Source organism: Ovis canadensis, chromosome 3 (genome assembly GCF_042477335.2).
Source record: "Ovis canadensis isolate MfBH-ARS-UI-01 breed Bighorn chromosome 3, ARS-UI_OviCan_v2, whole genome shotgun sequence".
NCBI lineage: Eukaryota > Metazoa > Chordata > Mammalia > Artiodactyla > Bovidae > Ovis > Ovis canadensis.
This window is the reverse complement of record NC_091247.1, coordinates 95,791,024-95,810,321: the sequence shown is the minus strand read 5'-3', so window position 1 is coordinate 95,810,321 and position 19,298 is coordinate 95,791,024. Positions and strand designations below refer to the sequence as shown.

General features: G+C 43.0%; 3 protein-coding genes across 13 annotated transcripts in view; 2 read left to right on the top strand and 1 right to left on the bottom strand.

The window, feature by feature from the left end:
* The first annotated feature begins 1,823 nt into the window (after positions 1–1,823).
* Positions 1,824–10,029, top strand: TPRKB (TP53RK binding protein). 6 transcript variants are annotated; one of them, XM_069583711.1, is made up of 5 exons: positions 1,824–3,598; positions 5,812–5,971; positions 7,074–7,196; positions 8,522–8,698; positions 9,212–10,029. In XM_069583711.1, exons 2-5 carry the CDS (start codon positions 5,831–5,833, stop codon positions 9,296–9,298), a joined length of 528 nt encoding a protein of 175 aa, XP_069439812.1. In that variant the 5' UTR covers positions 1,824–3,598; positions 5,812–5,830; the 3' UTR covers positions 9,299–10,029. The 6 variants fall into 6 exon arrangements, with proteins under 6 accessions (XP_069439812.1, XP_069439809.1, XP_069439813.1 ...); XM_069583708.1 differs by having other exon boundaries at positions 2,975–3,598; positions 5,809–5,971; XM_069583712.1 differs by having other exon boundaries at positions 3,587–3,710.
* A 5,235-nt stretch (positions 10,030–15,264) lies between these two features.
* On the top strand, positions 15,265–17,864 carry NAT8 (N-acetyltransferase 8 (putative)). 2 transcript variants are annotated; one of them, XM_069583705.1, is made up of 2 exons: positions 15,265–15,689; positions 16,232–17,864. In XM_069583705.1, exon 2 carries the CDS (start codon positions 16,305–16,307, stop codon positions 17,016–17,018), a length of 714 nt encoding a protein of 237 aa, XP_069439806.1. In that variant the 5' UTR covers positions 15,265–15,689; positions 16,232–16,304; the 3' UTR covers positions 17,019–17,864. The 2 variants fall into 2 exon arrangements, with proteins under 2 accessions (XP_069439806.1, XP_069439807.1); XM_069583706.1 differs by having other exon boundaries at positions 15,615–15,689; positions 16,065–17,864.
* ALMS1 (ALMS1 centrosome and basal body associated protein) overlaps positions 17,861–19,298 on the bottom strand; it is a 190,056-nt gene continuing 188,618 nt past the window's right edge. For all 5 annotated transcript variants that reach the window (XM_069583699.1, XM_069583702.1, XM_069583700.1 and 2 more), the window contains one exon: positions 17,861–18,217. In XM_069583699.1, the coding sequence (XP_069439800.1) occupies positions 18,173–18,217 (45 nt within the window). In that variant the 3' untranslated portion in view covers positions 17,861–18,172. The remainder of the gene's footprint in view (positions 18,218–19,298) is intronic.

Sequence of the window (19,298 nt, the reverse complement as noted above, 5' to 3'; positions counted from 1 at the left end):
TCTATGGGCAAATCATTCTCAAAGCCCCATCTCCTCAGTAAAGCCATCTCTCCCAACTTTACCCACCTACTGAATTACTCCTGTAGCTACAAGTTACTTCGTAGGACTATTTAGCATTTATTTCATTTATATCCTGTTATGTGAAATACAGATTCCAAGAAAGGTCTCCTCCTCCTTCCTGAAAGTGCCATCTGCCACCTGGCCCATGCTCCCCAGTTTTGCCTTTGCAGGCAAACCTAGCACTCCCTAAGCTGACTGGAGCCCAGGTTAAACTCTGGGCCTGCATGGCCCTTACAGCCCCCCTGTGAAGCCCTCTCTATCAGCCATCCCTCCACTTTGGAGTTGGAGGAAATGCTGCGCGTCAGGCCACGAGCTCTGGCTTTATAAGCTGCCATGGGAGGGTGAGATGATGCACAGAAGTAGAGCAGCTGACTCCCGTGTGAGGAGCCTTAAATAATGAAATGCAGAAGAGAGAAGGGAGCCTGGCAGGTGAATTCCCCCTCCATTCTCCCTTGTGTGGAATGCTTGTGGAATGGCTTTTCCTACCAAGCCTTCCAGAGAAGAACCAACCTGCTGAGTGAACACATATACCAAACAACCTGTCTTTTTGGCTCCCTGTGAAGCCTGTTCCTCACCCTCACCACTCTATTCTTATATACCCCCAGTAGAATTGTTATTTAGTCACTAAGTCATGTCTGACTCTTTGCGACCCCATGGACCATAGCCTACCAAAGGCGCCTCTGTCCATGGGATTTCCCAGGCAAGAATACTGAAGTGGGTTGCCATTTCCTTCTCCACAGGTGGGTGGTAGTGGTTGCTACTATATTGACATTAATGACTTCAGAAATCGGGGGTAAAGTAGAACTACTTCAAGAGACCAACTGTGACCACATACACAGATTATAAGGGAATATTAATAACATCAAAGAAAATGGAAACATTAAAGAGCCCTCTTTCCATCTGCTAGAGGTTATGTTCAAGAGAGAACATTTTCAACAGCCTGACAAGGCATTTTTCTATTTCCTTATGAAGCAATTCAGCAAATTTAATTTCCGTTTTATTTAAACTTTTTTTTTTATTAAAGTATGGTTGACTTACAATGTTGTGTTAGTTTCTGCTGTACAGCAAAGTGAATCAGCTATACATATATACTGAATATATATTCTATTCCTTTTAATATTCTTTTCCATTATGGGTTTATCACAGAATATTGAATACAGTTTTTTGTGCTATACAGTAGGATCTGTTCTATGTAAATGATGGAATCACAGGATACACTATTTTTATGTCTGACTTTTTTTCAGCATAATTTTGAAATTTGTCAATGTTATTGTATGTAGCAATAGTTGATTTCCTTTTAACTGCCAAGTTGTGTTCCATTGTATGAATATACAGTTTGTTTATTCACTTAACAAGGGTTTGGGTTGTTTCTAGCTTTTGGTGATCACAGACAAGTCACTTTGAACTGGACAACTTTGTCTTTTTAAATCAACTTTACTGAGAAATTTTACAAAATGTACTCTTTAAAATGACATAATTTGATGCATTTTAACGCAGGTTCCTTTGTAATTAACATGACATCAGGACATAGAACATTGGCTTCATCACAAATGTTCTCTTGGGTTTTTTTTTTTTTCCCAGTGTCTCCCACTTCCCCGTCCCTAACAACCACTAATTTGCTTTCACTCTAGAATAAATTTGCTATATTTGCAATCTCTATAGTTTTGTAGAAATGGAAACATACAGTAACAATTTTACTTTGCTTTTTTTGCTGAGCATGTTTTTGATTGATTCATGTTGCAAGTATGTTCATTCCTTTTATTACTGAATAGTATTTCATGACATGAATTTACCATGATTTGTTTATCCATTCATGTATTATTGGGCACTGGGTTGTTCCCAGTTTGGGGCCATCATGAGTAGAGTTGCTATGAACATTTATGTTCAAGCCTGTGGGTGGACATGTTGTCACTGCTCCTGGTTAAATATCAAGGAGTGGAACTGCTGCGAATGGTTAAGTACGCACGTGCAAGGGAGTGTGCTCAGTTGTTTCAACCGTGTCTGACTCTTTTTAACCCCATAGACTGTAGCCTGCCCAGCTCCTCTGTCCATGGGATTCTCTAGGCAAGAACACTGGAGTGGGTTGCCATGCCCTCCTCCAGGGGATTCTCCTGACCCAGGGATCAGACCAGCAGTCTTGCATCCCTGCACTGGCAGGTGGATTCTTTAACACTGGGGCCATGCATTTAATTTTTTAAGAAACTGCCAAACTCTTTTCCAAAGTGGTTACACTATTTTTATTTTATACTCCGACTAGCAATATGTGAAGGTTCCAGTTCTGGATGTTTGACAACACTTGATATTTAAAAATTTTAAGGTCTTTCAAATCTTAGCATTCTTATGGGTATGTAGTAATAACTCATTATGTTTTTAATTTGTGTCTTATTTCCCTGATGGCTAATGATGAGCATCTTTTCATGTTTTTATTGGCCTTTCATGTATCTTTCCTAAAATGTGTTCAATTGTGCCATCTATCCTTAATCAGGTTGTGTCTCTTACTATTTTCGAATTGGAGTTGGTTATATAATCTGGATACCAGTCTTTCCTCAGAATAATTTCATATATATTCCCACTGGGCTCAAGCCACACGGTTCTCTTTGCTTTCTTAAATGAGGCCATATCTGTTCTGAGTCTTTTAACTCTCTCTGTTCTCTCTGGAATTGCTGCTCTTCAGATACACACAGAACCTGCCTCCAAACCTCCCCCAGTCACAAACGGCCCTTTTTGGTGAGATCTTTCTTAACCATCCTATTTTAAACGGTAATACTCACGGCCTGACATTACCCCCTATTCTCTAGTTTTTTTCTCCATAGCACATATCTATCCTATTTATTATTTACCTTTTTGTTTAAAGAAAAGTATTGACCTAGATGAGCCCCCAAGCATAAAAAACATGGAAGAATAACATGTTAGAATAACATGGAAGAAAAACACCCATTTAGCGGATGACCTCCTCTTTCGGAGGCTGATACACTCAGGGATGGCAAACTTGGGAGCCTGCTGGGGGAAGAGGTTGTACTGACACCTCTCTCAAGTACCCTAGGCAGATCGCCGAGCGCTTTCGGCTCCAGGAGATCCTGGCCAAGTGGACCTCGTCCAGAACAAGAAAAAACTGAGTCCTGCTTGCCTCGAAAAAGAACTGTAGACTCTCGAGCAGCGGAGACATATGTAGAGCTCATCGGAACCATTAATTTTCTTCGCATAGGATGAAACAGGATGTCTCGTTCAAGGCCAAGCGGCTTAAGGACGCGGCCAAGACCCGCACTCAAGCTTCCGGCCCGGTCGGAGGAGCCTTGCCGCCACTCTCATAGGAAGTGGCGGACCGAGCCCCTGCTCCCCTTCGGGTCAGCGGACGCGACTCACGCCAGCGAAACACTCTGTGTAAGGAGGTAGCTGAGAACCTCCCTCCGACCCCGACCTGAAATGACACTGCAGGGTCGGGTAGGGCGAGGAAGGAACGCAGCTGCGGCAGATCTCCCGGAAGTTGAGCGCTTTGTTTCCGTGGGGAAGATCTTACGAGACGGACGGGGACGCGACGGTGAGTACCTGGCGCCACATCGCTGGCCGGGGCGGGCGGGGACTGGAGACCAGTGATTTTCCAGATGATACCTGTGATTCTCGGCGCCCTCGTTTATCGAGCGTTTGCCAAGGTCGGGTCCTGGGATGCAGCCCGGCAGTGATCGGCTCAGCCTCCCTTCGAGGGCGGACGATACAGCATTCTGATGAGCCTCAGACTCACCAAAGTTGTAACAGAGGAGCTCGGAGAATAGGAGACTAGTCCTGGGGGCGCCGGCAAATGGGCTCTTACTGGCCAGTCGAAGGGAGGGAGGATTAATTCAGAGTAACCGCCTGTCCGAGGGGGCGTGCTGGGTAGGGACTGGGGGTGGTGACAAGCTGGAAGGGCCAGTGCGGCTGAGGGGAAATGAGCGCGGTCTGCAGGGCTGCGCTAGGAAGCGGAAGAGGGAGGAAGGTCTCAGATCATAGTCTGGGACTCCGTGACATAAAGGGACTTGATAGCAGGGCAGGATTTGGTGTACGTTTTGAAAAGATCACTTTGACTCCCGGGTGGAAGTTGGATGATAGGAGGGAAGGAACTGTGAGGCGACTTCTAGGAGGTCACCGCTGTTGAGGAGAGAAGGTGGCCAACGGCAGTGGCAGAGTAGGTATGGGAGAGAATTGGACCCTTCAAGATGATACTTAAAAATTGACAAGAGTTTTGCATAAGATATGGGATTTGAGTGGAAGGTAAGTATCCAGCGATGGTTCGAAGTTTCTGACCTAAGTGAGTGAATTATATAAAACAAACCAAAACCATTTTTGACATTTGATAGGCCCCCTTTTCCCCCTACTGTAAAAACAAAAAACACAAAAAAATTGTTTCCTCCCTGGTTGTATGTACTCATTATCTTTTGTGTGCTCACTGTAGAAAAGTCAGAACATGCAAAAATATTTTTTCTAGAAAACAAAATTGTCTGTAATTCTGCTACCCAAGATGGCCGTATTTTGGTGTGCTTCCTTTGTTTTTGTTTTCTGAATCAATTTTTTTTTTTTTGGTAGAATTGGGTATACATTTTATGTATACATATTTTTTCCATTGGATATTATCATGATAATAAAGATTGTGTGGCCCTGCTGTGCCAAGACACTATTCACAATTTTATTTTTCCAGATTGTAACAGAAAAAATCAGATGTAATTCCAGCAAGTCAAAGATAATATTTTGTTGTTTTTTCCAGTAGTTTTCTTTTTGTGTCCATTTTTAAAAACCCACATATTATGAACATTTTGTTTTATTTTCCAATCAGATGTTAAGTACTTAATGTTATTTATTACTATATTTACACATCCTTAGCTACTCTTCAAGACTACAGTTTTTAGTGGTTGGTCAGTAAAGCCACTGTAGTTGGGCCTGTTACTAGTTAGGTAGGTTTTCAACCTTTTACTCAGGATGATAAAAACATCTTATTACATAAATCTTCAGATTGGCAATTTATTCCTTCAGAAAAACGGTGGAAATAAAACCTCCTAGATAAAAGGATAAAGTGAACCTATATAAAATTGCTTCATCTAAATATCTCTGAGACTTTAATTGAAATTGTTTTAAAGATTATATTTTTGCAGTGCTTAGTATTTTCATTCAAAGATAGATTATGTCTCTCCAGTTATTTGTTGTTTATGCTGCTTTTATGTTTTTGTACATACCCTGTCCTTTTCTTGTTAAATTTATGTCTATAAAGGGTGTTACTATTTAAGAATTGTACCCTCTAGGCTTAAATTCCCATGTATGTAATGAATATCTGAGTTGTGTCATACTTTCTTCTATAAGATTGTTTTCTGCCTTATATTTATGTCTAGATTCTGTCAAAATATAAATAAAATGGTGAGATTAGAAAGCTAAAAAGACTAAGTTGGAGTGAGGTTTCCTTAATGCTGTAAGTACCCTGTGGTCTAAAAAGTGTTTGGTGCCCTGCTCCTAGTTGTTGAGAATCTCCCCCTCATCCAGAGCCTGCCTTTTCTGTACAGCTAGGGGACCTGGTGTTGCCCTTGATCGTTTCCCAGGAAGGAAGCTAGAACAGCTTAGCAGGGTTAGGAAGACAGTCTGTCATCAGGCTGCCAGATGTTTTGGGGTGGATTTTTCAAGTTTAACAGTTCTACATCTTACTATTAAAGTTGTAATACTTTAATTGTGAGCAAGGATATTTGTTAGTGACTTACAGTTGTTAACTTTTGGTCTTTTGGTCTTGTGCAGTAGCATCCTGCTTATCTATGAAATGCAGTTAACACATCAGCTGGACCTATTTCCTGAATACAGGGTGACCCTTCTGTTATTTAAAGATGTAAAAAATGCTGCGGGCTTGAGAAAAAAGGCCATGGAAGGTGCCATTGATGGCTCATTAATAAATCCTACAGTGGTAAGTACTCATGGCAATGAGTGATTTTTCATGATGTTATGGGTTAGCCCAAAATTGTTATCTTCATGTAAAGGGACTTGTCTAACCTGTAGAGTGGATTCAGATTTGGCCAGCCTTCAGTTTAACAGTGAATAGAAACCAAGTGGGAGAAGGCAATGGCACCCCACTCCAGTACTCTTGCCTGGAAAATCCCATGGACGGAGGAGCCTGGAAGGCTCCAGTCCATGGGGTCACTGAGGGTCAGACAGGAATGAGTGACTTCACTTTCACTTTTCACTTTCATGCACTGGAGAAGGAAATGGCAACCCACTCCAGTGTTCTTGCCTGGAGAATCCCAGGGACGGGGGAGCCTGGTGGGCTGCCATCTGTGGGGTCACACAGAGTCGGACATGACTTAGCAGCAGCAGAAGCCAAGTGCTGAGCCCCGTCCTGACGTGAAAGGTGGTTTCCCTCTGATATGATGGCAGATGCCTAGATACCCATCTTGTGTGACCTAGAAAGCCTCTGTAAAGGAGGCATTGCACAGTGGTAGAATCACCAGGACTTAAATCCCAGTTATGCCATTTATTATGACTTTGAGCATGTGGTAGCCTTTATTCAGTGCTTATTTGGTAAGTTCTTTATATTACTGCTAACTCACTTAATCTTCACAACAACTCTATGAAGTAGTGAGATGATTATCTGCTTCTAAAAGATAAAATGCTAAGGAATTTGCCCAGGTTCCCTTGGTGGTAAGTGGCAGAACTGAAATTCCAACCCATTCTTTGCCTTGGTTTCCTCATTTATTGCACATGAAAAATAATAAAAGATATCAATAGGGTAGTTTTGAGTAGAATAGAAAATAAAGTTTAAATGTTGAGAATATGGCCTTTCCCATAATAATAGTCCTCAATAAGTTGTTTTAAAACTCTTTGTATCTTAATTGCCTGCAGCTGTAAAATTCTGTGATTTTTCTAAACACCTAGGCCCTTGAGATTTTGACAATTTTGAAAATATAGAAATTGTGATGAAGTAAAACAGCCTGACACTCGAGGGTACAGGGCATTGTTCTTCAGAGTACTCCAGATTCTTTGTGTGTAATTCTTTCTGTTCTCTTTGGTAGATTGTCGATCCATTTCAGATAATTGTGGCCGCAAACAAAGCAGTTCACCTCTACAAACTGGGGAAAATGAAGACAAGAACTCTATCTACTGAAGTTATTTTCAATCTTTCCCCAAATAACAATGTAATTAATATGGAATGTATACTTTATTTATATCTTTTGACCTTGTCATGGTAGCCTGTGTGTGACTCAGTGTTGGGTTGGAGCCTGTTGCTGGTAACAAACCAAAATAACAGTGAAGAGTGAGTGCTGGACAGAGTTGAGGTTTAGCATTGCCGCCTACGAGACAAGTAAGCGTTGGAGTCACTCATGAAATTTAGCTAAATTAATTGAGGATAGTTTTATTTGTCCTTCCTGACATAGAGAGTTAGGAAAATGCTATTTAAATCTCATGATAAAAATTAGGCATGGGTATTTGTGTGTTACCATGCGCATCTTTTATTCTCCCTATAAACTCTTTGAGGATAGAACCATGCCTTTTCCATAGACCAGAAATCTGCCTGATACCTAGACTAGCTCTTAACACATGCTCATACATGCAGTACATAGGAAGAGTTTGTGTTTGAGATATTGATAGTAATCAAAGTTTTTGAGTTAAAAACATTCCACCTGGGCTTATTTTTTAAAAAACCAACTAATTTTGCTGACGAAGTTTAATTATTACTCATGGGGTCACAAAGAGTTGGACACGACTGAGCGATTGAACTCACTAAGTACCAACTACTAAACACAGTCAAGTACTGACATGGAGAGAAAGATTAGGAAACGTGTGGCATGGTTTAAAATGCAGATGTTTGAAAAATTTATAAAATGGGTAGTAATGGGATTCCCCAGTATCTTGGGGAAAATTACTGGGTGATTGTCTCTTTGAGATCACTGAAATAACTCAGGAGACTGCAGTTCATAAGCATGTGTTAAGCTTGCCCCTGTTCCAGTCTGGGGTCAGAAGTGTTCCCAAGAAAGGCAGATGAACAAGACAAGGTTCAAACGTCCTAAGATAATTGATATAGTGGAATAATAATGCAAATCTGTGGGAACAGAGAAGCAATTCATGCTATAAGGAGGAAAGTGCTAAAGGAGTGACCTTTGAACTGGACCCTTGAAAGATGCTGGCAGCCCAGGTAGAGGACAAAGCGCAGGCACAGGCGAGAAACGTAGGAAAGGACGGGAGCCCAGACAGCCCCGCTGGCTGGAGGGCAGGAGCGCGTGCCGAGTCACTGGGTCCATCCAGTTAAGTCCAGGCTGGATTCTGTGGGAATGAGGTGCAGCTTCGAGCGGGGAGTACTCTAGAGGCAGGGGTGGTAGAGATGAGGGAGGGACACTGTGAAACTGTAGGCAGAGAGAACCACTAGGCTATGAAAAATAAGAATCTGACCAGGAAAGGCTGCAAATGGGGAGAGGTTTCACATGTTGAGACTACTGATTTTATTGTCTTTTTCACCCCTTAGATTTCAGAGGCCTTGAAAAAATTTGGTATCTCAGCAAATGACACTTCAATTCTGATTGCTTACATTGAAGAGGGTGAAAAACAAATAAATCAAGAACACCTAATATCTCAGGTAGAAGGTCACCAGGTTCCCCTGGAAAATCTCCCTGAAATAACAAATATTACAGAAGTCAAAAAGGTTTGTACACCCGTATTTTTAGAAAGAGCATGATAGATGTGGAATAATACTGTTTGCTTATCACCAATGCTTCTATATTGTTTTCACTTTTAAGAAAGGTTAATATAATTAAAAATTACTTGAAAAATGATAAGACATGCAAAGAAATGCAGATTTATGTAAGATATAATTAGAAACTTAGTTGGTAAAGACATTCTTTTAAAAAGGATAACTTTAGATATCAAGCTTACATTTGAAATATAAAATATAGTATGAAGTTAATGTCTAGATGTGTGCTTTTAAAATTGGTACAAATGTTTTGATGTTTAGAGAGTTATCACTATAACTGCAGTTGAAACTTTTGACATATGTGATGAGTTGCTGTTTACTTTGCATACCTTAATCACATTGTGATTCCATCCCATTATCCCAATAATTGAGTAATAAATTAGGTCACATATACGTTTTTGTATAATGAAAATTAGTAGTGTATGAATATGTCAGCATGTCATAATCTGTCTTTTATGCTTATAGGTATATAAACTATCTTCACAAGAAGAAAGTATTGGAACATTATTGGATGGTATCATTTGTAGAATGTCAACAAAAGATGTTTTGTGAAATGACAGAAATATTAAAAATTTTTCAGCTTTTATAAAAAACATTTGTTGTTTTTTCTAGATCATAAAATCTGTTGTGTTGTATAAAGTTTTAAAACACAGAATGGTAACAAAGGGAAAAAAACCACTCCTGGTCCTACCTCTTCATATTTTAAAAGATAATCACGGTTATTGTTGTTATTATCTTCTGTTTCTGTCCAACTATATTTTATTTTTATATAATTGGAATAATTGCAAACATTTATTGAATGTCTGCAATATACGAGGTTCTTATCTAAATGACTTTATATCCATCAGCTCATACTCTTGCACTTAATTCTGGCTACTCCAGCATCACCCGTTCCAAGCTTCCTGGTTCCAAGTTTTTGTATGCAAGAATTCATTTAATTATCACAACATCATATGAAGTAGATTACTCCCGTTAAAAGGTTGTACAAATAATAATGTGTGCAAGGTCGTACAGCTAAAAATCATGTTTTATAAATGGTTTTTTTTTTTCATATTTTATCTTAAAATATGGTTGTGTCAGTCAAGATAGAGTAGGTTACAGGCCGTATGTTAATGTTTTGCTAACTTTGCTTGTTCTTAGTCTTGTCTATGCATGGGCAAACACTTCTTTTCTGAAATATTTGAAAGTAAATTGCAGACCTTGGGGCACTTCACCCTCTGTTGTATTTAGTTGTCATGTCTCTCTCAATTATTTTCTAACTGAAGGAGAATTGCTTTACAGAATTTTGTTGGTTTCTGTCTTATATCAACAGTCATGTCTCTTTTAAAGGCTCCTTTAATCTAGAACAATTTTTTTTTTAAAGGTGATGTTGACATTTTTTGAGGAGTGCCCCAGATGTCTTTCAGAATTTCGGAATGAGTTTGTTCGTGATTTGAATCAGTTTAAATATTTTGGAGAATGATACGTAGACTTTGTGTCCTTCCAGTTTTACATCACTGGGAGGCACATACCGTCACTTGGCCTCGTCACTGGTGGTACAGTTTGGTCGCTCTGTTAAGGTGGTACCCCAGACTTCTCCATTATGGAGGCATCTTTTCTCCTGAAGCCTAGGGAGAAGCCAAAGCTGCCCTACAGCTCAAAGTGCCTGTAGCCAGGATTAAAACTCCACGTGACCCAATCGATGCTCCTAACGACTCCACACAGCCGTAACTATCGAACATGTTCTTTGTAAAAGTGAAACTTCACATAATGTAGTTCTATTTTTATATATTAACACTGCTTTCAGTTTTTCATTTTGCTTTTGCAAGTAAATCTCTGTACACATCTTTTTCTGTAGGATAGCTTCCCTGCAGTGCAATTACTGGGGAAGAGGACATGAATTTTTAATACCAGAAAAGTGCCACTTCGCAGTTGTAATAGCAGTGCACAAGTGTGCCAATCTCAGCAGACTCACCAACAGTGCCTTTAAACTTCTCAACATTTTCACCATTTCAAAATGTCAGACTACTGGTGAAGCTGAACTATGTTTATTTGTTATGAAGAGTTTTGAAAGGATTTATACCTGTAACTATATAGATTCTTTTTTTTAACTCTATGAGCCTTTGGGTGAAGAAGGAAAAAGAAGTAATGCCATTTCCTGGGAAAAAAGTTTACATAAGGTCCACAAGCTTTTTTTCTTAAAAATGTTGGGCCAATTTAGGAATAATGTTCTCTTTCTTCTTAAATTAACCAGTTTGCTTCAGAGCCAAAACACTCCCGCAGCAAAAGCCAACCAGTGATTATAGGGCCTTTGATGCTGGAAGAGAAGGGATGCAGTTTGCCTGGCCGCCCTCATCTGGCTCCTTGGTCAAGGGTTACAGGGTTAACAAGGGATACTAAGGCAAAAAGCCAGCTGTCGCTAGGATAATGTGAGGGAAGGGGGCTCTGTCACCCAGGCAGTCGTTGCTCCCCATCTCCCCAGTCCTGGGAGCAAGGAAAGCTGCCACTGTAGTGGCAGAATCTTTAATCCCCTGCCCCTCTCCCCACCTCACACTCGGGAAAACTACAAGAATGCTCCTAAGCACTGCGCCTCCTTTTTAGAAGGAGCCCTGGGGCTCACAGGCTTTTTCAGGCCACCTGCTGCAGTTCTCCTTTTCGCTTTTTCCTTTGACGACCTTTCTGCTTGTCTGGAAACCTGGAACCTGTGCTAGGGTTGCGGCTGCTTCTCTGCACCCGGTTTTGTTTTGCTGACTGCTGTGCTATCTGCACTCCGTGTTACAAAACTGAGTAGAGCACAACTCTCTAGGTGATTGGTCTCAGAATGAGCCAAGTTTGTACTGTTTTCATAATCCTCTGTGCCAGTTATCTGCCATTGTTCCCTCCAGCTCACTCTTCATCCTTCTCCACTCTTCTCTCTGCCCTGGAGGCTGACTTACCGTGTACACAGCAAGAGGTCCTCCCTTTCCCTTGGCTTCGGCCAGTGTGTGGAGTGGGGAGGCCAGCAGGAGAATGAGGCCAAAGGTATTTATTTTCCTGGCTCCTCGCTGCAAGGATCCCTAGGCTGGCTTTGGCCTTGGACCTCTCAGGGTGGTCCTTGCTACTCAACTTCTGGGTCAGGTTCCTGTCCCCCCACCCTCCTGCCTCACTTCAGGCCTCTTGAGCATTAATATACCTGGCTCCCCTTTACCCACCCACACCTTCATAATTAGGCCCTTTGCTGATCTGTATAAAATGAGCTTGGGTTATCCTAGTTTGAGCGTTGGGGCCTGATAACACCTCCCTTTTGTTAAAAGTTTAGATTAGAAGTATTTCTATAGAGCTGGAGTCATTGTTCCAGTATTTCTGAACATCTTGCCAAGGGGTGACCTATCGGACCACTTTCTTTCCTCTTGAAACAATTTGCTGTTACTTCCTCTCACTCATGTTATGAGTGCTCAGTGGGCATCCAGGGCACTGACCTGAGGCTGGCTTACTGGGAACCCTGATGAGAGATCAGGGGAGATGATGTTCTTTCCAGGACATTTTCCTCCTCTTTCTGAGACTCCAAAACATGACACCACTTGATTGTCTAACTTCCATTTCATTGACCCATTTCTGGGCTTAGCTGGTCTAAGAGGCAAGTGTTTTTCATAAATGCAAGCATGGGATTTCATTGACATGCTGCCCTCAAGTCCCACAACTCTCAGAATAACAGTGATTTCAAAAAGATAACTACCTATTATAATCAGGTTCCTACAGATAATAGAAAAATAAAATAATCTATCAGGTTACTAGTAACTGTTTAACTGTTAATAAGTTAACAGTTTTTAGCAAGTAACAAATTAACAGCAATATAAGTGCTGGATGAGAAGTGCAAAGTCTTCAAAGGGAGGGAGCAGATACAAGATCCATCTGATTGTCAGGAGTCAGAAATCTTGATGGAGGAGGTAGCACTGAACTGGACCTGAGCCTTACTCACATACTGGATCTGGGTCAAGTATGGCCTGAACATAGGGGCATGATGAGGCTTAGAGGTGAATCTTGCATCCCAGCAGACAGCTGTTTTTATTGGCATACAGTGCTTTATACTAATTAATAACTCAAACACTTGTCAGATACCTGCCTTTTGGGGTCAGCACGTGGTGCTGAAAAAGCAAAATGTTCAGGCCTTCGAGTCAAAACTGCCAAAGCTTGGATGCCACTCTCCTGGGTAGGATCTCTCAGGTTTGTAAGCCTCGGTTTCACATTTGTAAAATGGAAGCAATATGAGCCTTAGCTCTTAGATGGCTGTGAATGTCCCAATAGTATAGCACAGGAAAAGTGCTTTCTCACAGTGCCAGGCATCTAATATCTCCGCAAATAGCAGCTGTCTGCATGTGCCAGGCATAATACTGAGGCATGAAGTAAAACAAGACTCACTGCGGGTGGGCAAGTAACACTTAGGACAGCAGGTTGGCTGGGTAAACAAATGCGGTCTGTCCTTTCCATGGAACATTTTCAGCCATAAAAAGCAATGAAGTACTGATACCTGCTAGGACAGGTGAACTTTGAGAACCAAAGTGAAAGAAAGTAAACATAAAAGTTCATATATTGTGTGATTCCATTTAAATGAAACATCCAGAATAGGTAAATCCAAAGAGACAGCAGGCTAGTGGTTGCCAGGGGTGCAAGAGGTGGAAATGGAGTGACTGACTAAGGGGTTTCATTTTGGGGTGATGAAAATGCTTCAGAACAAGACAGAAGTGGTGATTATACAACATTCTGAATGTACTAAGAGCCACTGAGTTGTACAAATTTGAATGGTTAATTAAAAATAAAGAATAACACACCTGCCTTACCTTCAGGAATTCACAATCTTCGATGGGTCTGTTTAGACTGACTCTCTAAAAGAGAAGTTCATGTGCAGCAGTTGTAAATGGACCTAGGGAACATCATGCCAAGTGAAGACAGAGAAGGACAGATACAAATACCATACAAGACCGCTTGTATGTGGAATCTAAAAGAGGACACAGTGAACTTGTCCACAGGACAGAAGCAGAATCAGTGGTTGCTGTGTGGGAGAGGGAGGGAGTGGGAATTTGGAATTAGCAGATGCAAATTATTATACACAGAATGGATAAACAACAAGGTCCTGCTGTATAGTACAGGGAACTATATTCAATATCCTGTGATAAACCATAATGCAGAATATGAAAAAGAATGTATATATATAACTGAGTCACTTTGCTATGCAGCAGCAACTAACACACTATAAATCAACTGTCATTCAATAAATTTTTTTTAAAAAGGAGTTGGCTGAGGCAGAGACAGGTAGATTCTCAAGCCTCAGTTTCATCAGTTGAAAGCAGGGTCAAGAACCTGCAATCTGCTGAGACTTCCAACTTGTATCTCTTACACAGAGAATTACCCATAATTCCTCTATCCAGAGATAAATGCTGCCAATGTTTGGTGTAACCATTCAAGACATTTCTTTCTGCATGCTTGTGAATATGAATTGTTATATTTTTCAAAAATGAATGAAAACATAGTTTTATAATCTTTTATAGCTTGACAATTATATTTTGACAATTATTTTTCATATCAGTAAATCCTCATGATCATCATTCATGACTATGAGGAAGGTTAAAAAGCCTAAATGTAAACCAAGGTCACTGGGTTGAGGAAGGCACAGAAGTTGGTGAGAATACAGGAAAGAGAGGGGAGGGACAGACAGAACATCTGGCCCCTCAGCTTGACCATTAGGTTTCTGATTGGTTAACATTACAGACTCATTAGGGTTACTCAGCTATACTTTGGAGCCTTCTATTCTCTTTTGGTTCCTTGTTCAAATTTTGCTTAACATTGAAATGTTAAAAATGGCACCTCTGTGGTGATCTCTTTCACAAGTCTTGTCTCTGGAGCATCCTCCTAGTTTCTCTTGCCAGAAACCTAGCTATCACCTCTGACCCCTTCTTCATCCTTAAATTAGCATTGTCATTTCTGTTCCCAAAAGATATTTCCAAGGGGGCCAGTTGACCTCCATGGCCCCATTCTGGTCCAAGTTGCTGCTTTCTCTTGTAGGATCCCCACTAGCCTAGATGGCTCCTTTGTGAACAAAGAACAAGGCACCCCCTTCAGTCTGACAACCTGCTGGACACACAGTTCAGTGGGCAGTGACACCTTTGAGCAAAATAAGAAAAAGATGCCTTTTCCTTTGGTCAGACTCAGCTCTGTGCCAGAGCTCGTGGATTTTAGTTCCCACAAGCCTTCCTTGACAAGGGATCTTGTAAAGTGAGCACCTGCGTATCTGTATCCAGAGGCCCTTCTGCTTGGACCGCTGCACTAGCCTCTGGGGGGCAGGGGGATATAGACTTCCATTCCAGGCCCTTTCAGTCCATTTTCCACAGGTCACCAGAATCACACACACATCACACAACTCACTGCTACCTCTGGTTGTTACGCCCCAGCTAAAAGAACAGCAGTGGGCTCCTGATGTTCTTCGAACAGAGCCCAAACTTCGTAAACTGGATGATATGCCCTGCTGCCCTCACCCAGCTCTGAAGGACCTTGTGTACTGAGCCAGTGGAACTGGACTCTGGCCTGTGATGACAGGGCACAGGGTGAGCAGCTAATGCTCCAGGGTCACAGCAGCTGTGCGGTGGGGCCAAGCATGGACATCAGAGGGCACCAAGGTGCCAGGTGAACTGCCATGCTGGGGGGGTGTAGGCCAGCCACAAGGGTGAGGACCCCTGAGCTGTTCCAAACCCTGTGTGACCCCTCCAGCCTAATTCCCCAAGAATGGGCTTCCTGCTCATCATGGCCCAGCCCCTTGAGCTTGGGCTTTATGATTAACAAATATTCAGAAGCCAGCCAATGAGGTGCCATCCAGGCTTGTGCCCCAGAAGTATAACAGGCCCTGCACAGTCTCTCCTGGATGCCAGTCGGATACTGAGGACAGAGGCCAGGCAGAGGCTGCCCTGGACACTCCAGGCTCTTGTGACAGCAGGTGAGAGGACATGGGTGGAAGGACAGTGCTCTCAGGTGTGGCCTGAGCTCCGGACTCGCCCCGGCCTTCAAGGCTGGACCACTTTTGGAGCTACGCTCTTATGCCACCTCAGCAGCCTGAGAACCTGCAATCAAGGGGGGAGGAACATTTGCTGTTTCCAAGTCTTTGTACTTGGAAACACAGGCTTCCCCCAGTGTATGGACCCTGAGAGAGGGACCAAAAGGACACATGGGTGGCTGCTGCATGGAGCGCCAATGTATGGAGAAACTGAGACGAGGGCTAGGGAATGGGGAAAGATGGGGAGGGTGTTATTTCATTAAATCCTCTGAACAACTTCAGAAGGCAGATTCTTAGAGATTATATAACATGCCCAAGGTCATGCATGAAGCCACGATCAAATGCAGGTCTTTCGGACTCTACGCCTTCTCCCAGTGGCTGTGGCCTACTTCCTCTTGGGTAGAAGCAGAGAGACACATCTTTGCGCAGGGCCTTCCTGGTTCTGGTAAGTGGGCCACTCACATGGTTTCCTCTTTCTTCCCCAGGGCTGCTGGGCAAGCATAAGGGGACACCTAGGTCTCTCTTGAACTTTGGGATCCAGAGAATCAGAAGTCTTCTATGGCTCCTTATCACATCCGCAAATACCAGGAAAATGACCGCAAATGGGTCACAGACTTGTTCTCTGAGGCGATGGCCGAGCACATTCCTACCACCTTCTGCCACATCCTGAAGCTGCCCCAAACCCTTGTGCTCTTGCTTGGGGGACCCCTCGCCCTAATCCTAGTCTCTGGCTCCTGGGTCCTGGCCTTCGTGTCCAGCCTCGCCCTCCTTGCTGCCCTGAGGTTCCTTGCCGAATACCCCTGGAAGCAGTATGTAGTCATGTCTTTGCACACAGACATGTCTGACATCACTAAATCTTACCTCAGTGAGAGCGGCTCCTGCTTCTGGGTGGCTGAGTCGAAGGGGCAGGTGGTGGGCATAGTGGGAGCACTGCCTGTTAAGAAGCCCACCCTGCAGAAGACACAATTGGAGCTGCTTCACCTATGTGTGACCCCTGAGCACCGAGGTCAAGGGATAGCCAAAGCCCTGGTCAGGACTGTGCTCACGTTTGCACGAGAGCAGGGCTATGGTGAAGTGGTCCTCACCACCAGCATACTGCAGCATTCTGCCGTGGCCCTTTACCAGCGCCTTGGCTTCCAGAAGACGAGCCAGTTGTTCTTATTCACAAGCTGGAGGCTAATTTCTTTCTCTCAAATTCAATTCACCTACTGCCTCCCCTCTGCTCAGGTCTCTCAGGCACTGGAGCAGGGAGGGAGCCTGCGATCTGTTTAGCAGCGGATTAGTCAAGAGGAATCGGCTCTGCTGCAGAAATAGGCAGCCCCTGAGGTCTCAGTGTGACGGCAGGGTAAAAGCTTATTGCGTGTCTGTGCAGGCGCTGGTGGTGGGGTGGTTCTGCTCTGTTCAGGCTTTTGGGAGTGCTACTGTTTCATTTACCTAATGCCAACAGACTGCTGCGTGTTAAGCTACCATGGAACAATAACAACCCTTTTTCTCTGGCTCACGAATCTGTGGGTCAGCAGTTTAGGCTGGGTTGCCCCTTTGGTGTCCAGGTGTCATGCCGGGGACCCTCCCCACTTTCAGTGAATGGAAATGCAAAATCATATGAAGAGGGCGTGGAGAAGGCGTGTGAGAAGAACTCACGTGAGAAGGACTGGGGCCAACGATGCCATTGATCTGTTATGGTCCCCAAGGTCTCTGCTGAAGGGGAGAAGGCAGCCAGGGACGGCTAGACCTAGAGGTGCCACTACCTGCATCTCACCGGCCAGGACCAGGTCATGATTTAAATACATTTACTGTTGTCTCCTGAGTCATGTCCACTAAAGGCTAGCGGCCCTGAGAGAAGTTGCGTGAAGCTAGGATGTGGCTCTGGACTCAAGGTGCCTGCGTCTGCCCAGAGGCTCTGGACCCACTCCACGGCTACCGAAGCAGACACTGTCTCCACAGAATCAACAAAAGGGCTCTCACTACATTACATGGCATTTCTAAAGAAAGACCACATTTGATCTAACAGCCCATTTCCCTTGACTGGCACTTTTAGACTGAAGCCCCCACACACCCCTGGGAAACACTGCATACCTCTCCAGATGGAAAATAAAAAAGCTGCTGCTGCTTGCTTTACTATGAGTCAATCAGAAGTTATTTATTTTCTATAAAAACACATACAAAAAGGGACTTACTCTTGGCTAGAATTAAGGTAGTATCATTGTAACAAATATCCTTGTAGGTAAGGCCACTGTGAAGAAAGTACTGCCCCTAAACCATTTATAATCTTAGTCAGCATTCTACCCAAGACTCTTAGAAGGTAACTACTTCTACATTACACATGGACAACAAGTTTTATTAAACCAGACTCATAAAAGTAAGCATTGTGTTCCTCCAAGCTGATAAAATATAATTTCAAGGTGCTGAGGAAAATACTCTTTATTTCAGTCCCAAGGAACTTTTCTCCCCAAGAGTTGATTGGTCACTTTCTGTGGAAGAAAAGAAAGGGAGGAAAGAAGTTAGATATTCTTGCCATCAGAGGCAGACAGCCGCTCCTCACCCTAGACGAGCTTCTGAAGAGATCAGTGTGGTTCTCCCAAACCTTATCTTTCCCAGCTTCAGAAAATATGGTAATTATAGTAAAAACAAACACTTCCTCAAATGTTTAGGAAAGACGATCGACAGTCTGTTATAGTCTACACAGAAACATTACATTAATATAATCCTAACAGACTAATCTGTCCGTCAGTTCACAAACACACAAGCACAATGAGAAGCCTGGCCTCGGGACGCTGATACACCACCCAGTGGTGCAGCAGCGCCCACGCCTCCCCACTTGAGGATGCCCAGCCCGAGCCGCGGTGCACGCTCCAGGAGCAACTCTCCAATCCCACATGGGTCTCCTATGAACTCGTCTCTTGGTTCCTGACTTTCAGAGTCCTCTGAGGGTGAAACAAGGGGGCTGGGAAAGAAATGAGAATAGTTGAAGGACCTAGACCTTCAGGTCCACCTGCTTTCTCAAGGAATTCATTGGCAGCAAGTCCCCTGGCCTGTGAGGTTCTGGGACTTGTAGCACCATTGATTCTACTGGGGCTATGGGTAGGAAATGGCGGTGGCGTCAAGGCCCCGAGTCCCCAAACTAGCAACTTGTATGCTACACGTGGACATTTTCCAGTTTATCTGAAAAGTTCTAATGGTACATGATTTACCTATAAGGGACATAAAACTACCATTTGGGACTCAAATGAAAGCCCAACAATTCTGAAGGATGTGGGGATTTCCAGCATGGCATCTAAACTGACACCTAAGTATGAAATTTGGTTTCACTCCAAATGTGTCTGGAAGGTGACTTATTTATCTATTGAATAATTTTAAAAAATTAAAAAAACATTTTTTTTTTTTTTGGCCACACCATGCAGCATGTGTGATCTTAGTTCCCAACCAGGGATTGAACCTGTGCCCTACAGTGGGAGCACGGAGTCTCAAACACACTGGACCTCTACTGAAGCCCCTGAAAGGAGCCGTTTTTAGATTTGCCTTTTTAGATTTTCAGATTTGAAATCTAGTTAC

What these genes read in the sequence shown, in the direction of transcription:
- TPRKB (XM_069583711.1), top strand. Translation starts at nt 5,831, where the DNA reads ATGCAGTTAACACATCAGCTGGACCTATTTCCTGAATACAGGGTGACC. An exon ending in CATTAATAAATCCTACAGTG is followed by an intron (nt 5,972 to 7,073) that starts GTAAGTACTCAT and finishes TCTCTTTGGTAG; the next exon opens with ATTGTCGATCCATTTCAGAT. An exon ending in ATATTACAGAAGTCAAAAAG is followed by an intron (nt 8,699 to 9,211) that starts GTTTGTACACCC and finishes TTATGCTTATAG; the next exon opens with GTATATAAACTATCTTCACA.
- NAT8 (XM_069583705.1), top strand. Translation starts at nt 16,305, where the DNA reads ATGGCTCCTTATCACATCCGCAAATACCAGGAAAATGACCGCAAATGG.